Here is a 7,859-nt window from a genome sequence, read left to right as displayed (position 1 = left end):
TGTCTATATGCCCCTTAAATTTAAAAATTGTCTTTTAATCTTTAGGACTTAAGTTCCTTCCAAAAAGGAAAGTCAGAGGATAGTGGATTGGTGAGAAGGGTGTGTCAACCCAAGTTAAAGAAGAGGTGAGTCTGACAAAACTACTTTTAATGTTGTGTTGATGAATTATTTATATATCAACTCACATACACTTACACCATGTAAGGAAAAATCACAAAGAAAATGATCCATGTTCTCTGTATAAGTGCTTAGTGCCCAGGACCTTTAGGCTCGGTGCTGACTGGTGAAAGAAAGCTGATGTAATCAGTCAGTTGGCAAAGTATTGAGAATTTTAACCTCTTAAGTTATGTTTGTGTGGAGAAAGACAGTCCAGGGATTTACTTAATATGTTTAATTTACTTAACACCATAATATGAAAACTAGACTGCAAATTCCATGATGTATTTTTTTAAGCAGGAACCCACTGTGAATTCTCTCTGAGGCCCAAAAAACAGATCAGTTTGGTCATTGTGTTGTAGTGGTTTTGATTCCAAGTTTTCAGGGGGCATCATTGGCTATAGCAGATGTTTTAGAAGAAAAGGTTAATTAAGTTTTTTTTTTTTTTTTAAATTATCTTGCTTTCATTCATTTTATCTGTTTTAATTCTAGTATGAGCACTGTCCATATTAATTGTTTCCTCACATTACTGTGCAGTTAAAAAAAAAAGGTCTGCTTAGGTTGCATTCCAATTCTAACTGAAAAAAAAAATATTGCAGGAAACTTTTTTCTGGGCAGTGCTTTTCTATGATGTCCTAATTTACAGTTTTCACTTAAAATATATAATTCATCTGTGTTTAGTGTTTGAAGCCGATGATTACTGTACAAATTCAGTTAACACATAGAACCAAAATATAACCAATGTAATGTAGTTTTTGTTGCAGAGCCACTATTTTGTTGTTCTTAATAATTTGTCCAGCCAGTGTTCTCGTTTGGTGTCGGCGTTATCGCGGGATGTGGTGCTGAGATACGCTAGCTCCGTTTACCTAGAGTGTAACTGACAGAAAGCCCAGCCTGGAGTTTGTCGGCGCTGATGGTGAATAGCCACTGCTGCGGTGACGGCCGGAGGAGAAGAAGCCGCAAAAGGAGTCAGCAGTGGCAGAGGAGTGACAGTTTGGACTTAGTCTTATAGATTTAGCAGTATTACATCTACCATCGGATTTTTACAAACCTAAAAGGGAAGGGAAGGGAGGAATAAGGAAAGATGGCGGCCGCGGCCTCGCCGGGCTCGGGCTCGTCCACCTCCTCAGACTGGATTGTACTGAGAGACGGTTGCCTGCGTTGCGACGAGGAGGGCCTGCTAAGCCTGTCCTACCACCCGGCCCTCAACGCTATCTTGGCCGTCACCAGCCGCGGCAGTATCAAAGTAATTGACGGCACTTCGGGGGCCATTCTTCAGGCTTCAGCATTGCACGGTAAATATCGGAGTCCTCTGTCAAGCCATGTCACCAGCAGTTTCAGTTTTGACAAGCCAAACACTGACTGTCAACAGACACTAAACACGACACTGGCTGAGTTGTAACCTCAGCCCGCTAACGTTAGCTCTTACTAGCATGGCCTAGTCAGGGTATTTGGCAACTAGGATTTATGTAGCCAGTTCTGCCTAACCCAGGGTCATCGTCTTTGGACATTGGTGTGTTTATGATCTAACAAATTCAAGTTCTTCTTGAACACCTGCGTTTGCTAATGTTTACTATAGCTGCAACTTGACATATCTCCCATGTCTGCTAATAGCTGGAAAGTGCTAGTTAGCCGGTTAACCTTCCCGGTCAGTTTCTGTCATATTGGTGGTCATGGATGATGTGTCGTTAGAACTACAGTTTACATGGTGGCTATCTGAAGTATCAGAATTACTATCACCCGCTTGGATGTGGTACTGTGTTCTTCGCTGAATTGTTGTGATAGTCACTAGGCTAGCTAGCGGCTCCCCAGGTGCTTTATTCACAACCCACTGGTGCACTGTCATTCATTTGGAAGTACTGGTGTGATGTTCAAAGTAAACTCACTGTGCCAGTGTAACAGTGTGGACGTGTTTGTTCACATCAGTTAACTTAATAAAGCTTTAGAGAGTTTGTCAGAAAGTTACTTTTGACGGAACTTGTTAAAGCATTGTATAGGAGGAGCACTATTGTACCGTGGTGTTTAAACATTAGTGCATAGGTGATGTTTTTACAGAACTGGTGAAAGACAAATTCATTACCATTGTTGGTTTGGGTGCCCCATAGGAAGCTGTGTTATTGTTAATGCTAATGGCTGCGTGTCTTTCATCCTGACTTTTATTATTGAATAAAATTTGCATATTTCGAAAGATAAGAGAGATAAGACTTTATTGATCCCACGACGGGGAAATTTTTGCGTCACCTCAGCTCAGGTACAGATATCAGAAAGAAATACAAAAAAAATACAAATAAGTACAATCAATGAAAAAAGTAAGATAATACACTATATACAATGGTAGCACACACAGTATAATACACTATATACAATGGTAGCACACACAGTATAATACACTATATACAATGGTAGCACACACAGTATAATACACTATATACAATGGTAGCACACACAGTATGTGATTATGGATATGGTTGGAAATATGGAAGACATAAACTATATCGCTTGATATAGCTATTGTACCACTACTACTATTCCTATTTATAGACATGTACACACACACATGTACACACTAAATATACATATGTATATGTATTGACAGTATACATATACATACATATATACCTGCACATGTCCATACACATGGAAGGTCCATTATGCATGAAGTGGTGACCGTGGATGTTCACAGTGTCCAGTGAATTATGACATTTTGATTGAGGACTTATAGAGTCTACCTGCTGTTGGGATGAATGATCTGCGAAAGCGCTCCTTCCTGCACCGAGGGTGTTTCAGTCTCTGACTAAAGGAGCTGCTCAGCCCACTCACATACTCATGCAGTGGGTGATGTGGGTTGTTCATGATGGATGTCAGCTTTACTAACATCCTCCTCTCGCCAACCACCCCACAGACCCAGGGGACATCCCAGCACGGAGCTAGACCTCCTCACCAGTTTGTCAATCCTGCTCCTGTCCCTGTCCGTGCATCCACTCCCCCAGCAGGCCACTGCATAGAAAAGGGCAGATGCTACCACAGTGTCATAGAATGTCCTTAACAGAGTCCTGCAGACTCCGAAGGACCTCAGTCTCCTCAGCAGGTGGAGTCGACTCTGGCCCTTCTTATACAGGATGTCTGTATTTGTAGTCCAGTCCAGTTTATTGTTGAGGTGAACACCCAGGTACTTATAAGAGTCCACTATCTCAATGTCTTTCCCTTGGATGCTCACCGGTGTTGTAGGGGTGACTTCCTCCTGAAGTCTATGATCATCTCCTTTGTCTTGCCGGGCGTTGATTTGGAGTACGTTGGTCTCACACCAGCCAACAAAGTCACTGATGACCCCCCTGTACTCCTGATCATTCCCGTCTGATACGCATCCAATGATGGCTGTATCATCTGAGAACTTCTGTAGATGGCAATCGTCCGAATTATAACAGAAGTCTGAAGTGTAAAGGCTGAACAGGAAAGGTGAGAGAACCGTGCCCTGTGGTGCTCCCGTGCTGCATATTACCACCTCGGACACACAGTCATGGAGCCTCACATACTGTGGTCTGTTGGTAAGGTAGTCGATGGTCCATGCAGTCAGCTGTTTGCCTACTCCGGCTCCCTCCAGCTTCCCTCTCAATAGTGCAGGTTGGATGGTGTTGAAAGCACTGGAGAAGTCAAAAAACATGATCCTCACAGTGCTCTGGTGAGAGAGGGATTGGTGTACCAGGTAGATGACAGCGTCATCCACCCCAATTCCAGAACGGTAGGCGAACTGCAAGGGGTCCATCACTGAGCCCACCAGTGGCCGAAGGTGGTGCAGGATGAGCCTTTCCATGGTCTTCATCAGATGAGAAGTCAAGGCAACAGGCCTGAAGTGGTTGGGCTCCCTGGGGTGTGCGATTTTTGGCACCGGAACCACACAGGAAGTCTTCCACAGTTCAGGAACCCTCTCCAGGCTCAGGCTCAGGTTGAAGATGTACAGGGCCACCTGACAGAGCTGGTCTGCACAGTCCCTGAGCAGTCTGGAGCAGATTCCATCTGGACCTGCTGCCTTCCTTGCCTTCGTTCTCTTGAGCTGATTTCTCACCTGATCAGCTGTGAAGTAGATGTGAGGCTGGGCTGGAGTGGGGGGTGGGGCTGGTTTTGTTGTGGGTAGCTGTGTGGATAGGGGTGAAGCAGAGAGCTCAGGTGACAATGGCATTGCACCTGGAGGGGGGGGCGGCAACTGGAGGGGGGTTAATGGAACCTGAGTGGTGGGAGAGGTGATAAGTGGGCCATTGTCAAATCTGTTAAAAAACAGATTCAAGTCGTTAGCCCACCCCCGGCCAGCAGACACTGTGGCTCCTCCATTGTCCTGGAAGTGTCCAGAGATTTTTTTCATGTTCCTCCAGACTTCTCTGACATTTTTCTGTTGGAGTTGGCTTTCCATCTTCCTCCTGAAGCACTCCTTGCCTTCTCGGATCTTGTATTTAAGATCCTTTTGGACTTTCTTAAGAAACATCTGTATATTAGGATTAGTTTCCTATAATGGCATCTGTTATTACTTTGTCTAAAGAGGTAATAGGTAGAACCTTAGAACAGCTACGTTTTTGGTGCTCTTGGTCTCTTTGACTCTGCAATATTGTGTAAACAAACAAACAACCCCTATTCCGGGACTACTCTTGCTTTTTCATATCCACCTCATCCTCTTCTTCCTTACGTTGAGCTTCATTCCTGAACTAAACTTAGGGTTGTACCATAAGAAGTTCTACATAAACACGTTTAATTTAATCTTGTTAAGTTGCAATTAGCTATCGTTAGCAGATCAGACATGCGACGCTGCCGTCTCTGGACAGCTGACATGAGATGGCTAAACAACAACATAATGTTAAAAGCTAACATCATGCCAGCTAACATTAGACTCTAGCGTCCTAAAACTTTTAAACTATCTCCACTCTGATCACCAGTTTGATTACATTCTCACACCACAAGAGTTCATTTGGCTTCAAAGAAGTTAGCAGCAAAAAGGAGCTAACAGCTGCAAAGCAGTAGAAAATTCTAACAATTCACCTCAGTATCACTGTCATTAATCAGAAATGAGCTATTTTGACTCGTTTACTCATAGTTGCTATAGTTTATCCCAATTATTACATAATTGTTAACAGGTTTTTCATTATGTTTCAGGAGTTTTACACATCCAAAATGGCCAACAAGTTAATATCACATGTCTGCAAAACATCTATAGAGCTAAATGACTTAGTGCTTGCATTATAAAGTGTTGTTTTGTGGCTAAGAAATGGGAAGTAGACTGAACTCGTGATACAAAAATCCATATTGTTTTACAGTTGTTCCAGCTTACTTTACCATAAAGACCATGTGGAGCTGTTCAAGTATGCTGGGTCACTGAAAGCTGTATTGCTCAGCTAATGAGGGAACTGGAAAAGCATCAGTAATGTTTTTTTTTTGTTGATGATTATCCAATGGTTCTTGTTGGATGCAAGTAGGTAAAAATCTGTGGAGGCACTTTGACTTCATGTAGAGTGATTACAAAGAGACCAATGCCTATCAAGTCTAAGTCTTAATCAGGGTTAAACACGGAGCCAGAATTAAATACCAGCAATCTGCAGCAATTTGCAAACAACTGAGGCATATTATAGAACCCCGAAGAACATCAGAAATAAAGGATCTAAAGCATTTTGGATTTATAACAAAAGGGATAAATCTCGACATCATTGTCAGTTTACACATTAATAGTTTTATCTTGATGTCTTATCTTGATTGTGTTGTTTTTAATGATTATTGAAAGTCAAAATTATTACAGTAGATAAAATTATAGATCAGATTTGATGTAAACATATAAACATTATTACTACACATAGTTTCTCATGTAAATGTCAGACTTAAACCAAAAAATTACCACGGTTATAATTTTTAGCTCCCGTTGGTAATAGTCAGGTGCATAACCCTTTTGCTGGTTATCATCCTGCAGTTGTTTGTTGTGATTTTCAATATGTCTCACACGTTTTTTAACAACCCAAACTCAGTCTTCCCAGACAAGTCTCTCAAACCCCTCCAGATTTAATGTCGTCTGACATGGACCTTGGTCTTCAGTTCATACCACAGATTTTTAAAGATTAAAGTCAGAACTTTAAGAAGAAGCCTATCTGACCAGCCTGCACAAAGTTTTTTTTAACTTCCTACCTTCCTACCTTATCTTACCTTAAAGAAGAGCAAACACAACAGTCAGTCAGTATTACACTTGGACAAAAAAAATTGATCTTTGTATAAAGAGTAATTGAAACTGAGATGTAAAACATGAGAGAAATCAAGTGGTTTGACATCAGAGCTTATTTGTATGTATTTTTCAATGTTTGAACTTTTTCTTTTGTTCTGTTTTTTTGTTTTTGTTTTTTTTAGGTTAGAAAAACCAAAGCGCTTCTTTTCCTTTTGTTTTCGTGCAGTCTGTGCTGCCGTGTATTTACACTGTGTTAATGTTCATATACTGATTGTTTTGCCTCTCGTAAACATCATATCACCGTAGGGCTGTGCGATATCACCAAAATCTCATATCCCGATATAAGACATTTGTCGTCCCCACCTACTGGTGGTGGTCAGAGGGCCCGGTGGCGCCAGTGTCCGGCAGCCTCGCCTCTGTCAGTGCGCCCCAGAGTGGCTGTGGCTACAATGTAGCTTGCCATCACCAGTGTGTGAATGTGTGTGTGAATGGGTGGATGACTGGTTGTGTAAAGCGCTTTGGGGTCCTTAGGGACTAGAAAAGCGCTATACAAATACAGGCCATTTACATAAGTTGAAACGGCTGCAATTTTCTTTGTGAGTATTTATTACCCCTGTGCTGCAGGGGAAAGCCTGTCCTAAGGTTTTTTTGTTTTGTTTTTTTAGCACCTGATGGCTCTTTTTAGCTTCTCATCCGTAAACACTCTGCATGCTATTTCACGTGATTTGGTTTATTTTGAAAAATCTCAACAGGATCTTCAGCTTGATTGTGAAAGGTCAGCCCTATATAGAACCCCCTATGTAGAACAGCCCTATATCACTGTAAAGGTGACTCCTTTAGTATACCCAGTCTCTCAAGCCTTCATTATACCATACAATGTAATATGTAAAGTCTCATAGTCACAAAAAATTGGCAGGCACGTGGACATCTTCACAGACCTTTGTGCTCATTGTCTGATAATGAAATTTATGTCTACAGACTTAAGGATATGGAAAATCTTAACTCCTAAACTTAAATGCTTTTTTGAAATTAATGTTTTTAAGGCACTTGCACACATGATGGAATTTTTTTTCCCCCCTGGAAAGTTCATGTTTGCTAAGAATTAGGGTTGGGCGATTGGTCGATATAATCGTCCAATCACCTTTTACAAGGGTGGTTTATTTATTTATTTGCCCATGAGTAAGTTTGCTAATAATGATGGAGCTAATAGAAACAGTCAACAGAAAAAAAAAATAACAGCGCTGTTTTAGCAGCACCCTCTTTCATCTGTGAACGAAATGCACCCTCCTCAGAGTGCGCCCAAATGCTTGTTTATGGAGCTGCAGAAGCTGGTGATAGCCGTACTTGCTCGTGGAATTTAGCCGTGTTTGAGTACTTTGCTCGCACTATATGTCTGCACAAGTGACACACTGCTTCGGTTACATCCTTAGGTTTACCTCTTTCATCTGGTTTAAAGCCAAAGAAATCCCAAATTGGCGACTTCATATTTTTTTTAGTGCTTTCAGCGTTAACA

General features: G+C 41.6%; 1 protein-coding gene across 3 annotated transcripts in view; it reads left to right on the top strand.

Annotated features, from left to right (window-relative positions):
* The first annotated feature begins 1,014 nt into the window (after window positions 1–1,014).
* Window positions 1,015–7,859, top strand: part of birc6 (baculoviral IAP repeat containing 6) — a 172,503-nt gene continuing 165,658 nt past the window's right edge. For all 3 annotated transcript variants that reach the window (XM_039621872.1, XM_039621873.1, XM_039621871.1), the window contains exon 1: window positions 1,015–1,451. In XM_039621872.1, the coding sequence (XP_039477806.1) occupies window positions 1,241–1,451 (211 nt within the window). In that variant the 5' untranslated portion in view covers window positions 1,015–1,240. The remainder of the gene's footprint in view (window positions 1,452–7,859) is intronic.

This window comes from Oreochromis aureus, linkage group 13 (assembly GCF_013358895.1).
Source record: "Oreochromis aureus strain Israel breed Guangdong linkage group 13, ZZ_aureus, whole genome shotgun sequence".
NCBI classification, from domain to species: domain Eukaryota; kingdom Metazoa; phylum Chordata; class Actinopteri; order Cichliformes; family Cichlidae; genus Oreochromis; species Oreochromis aureus.
Note: the sequence above shows the minus strand (reverse complement) of the source record. Positions and strands in the feature narration are given on the sequence as shown.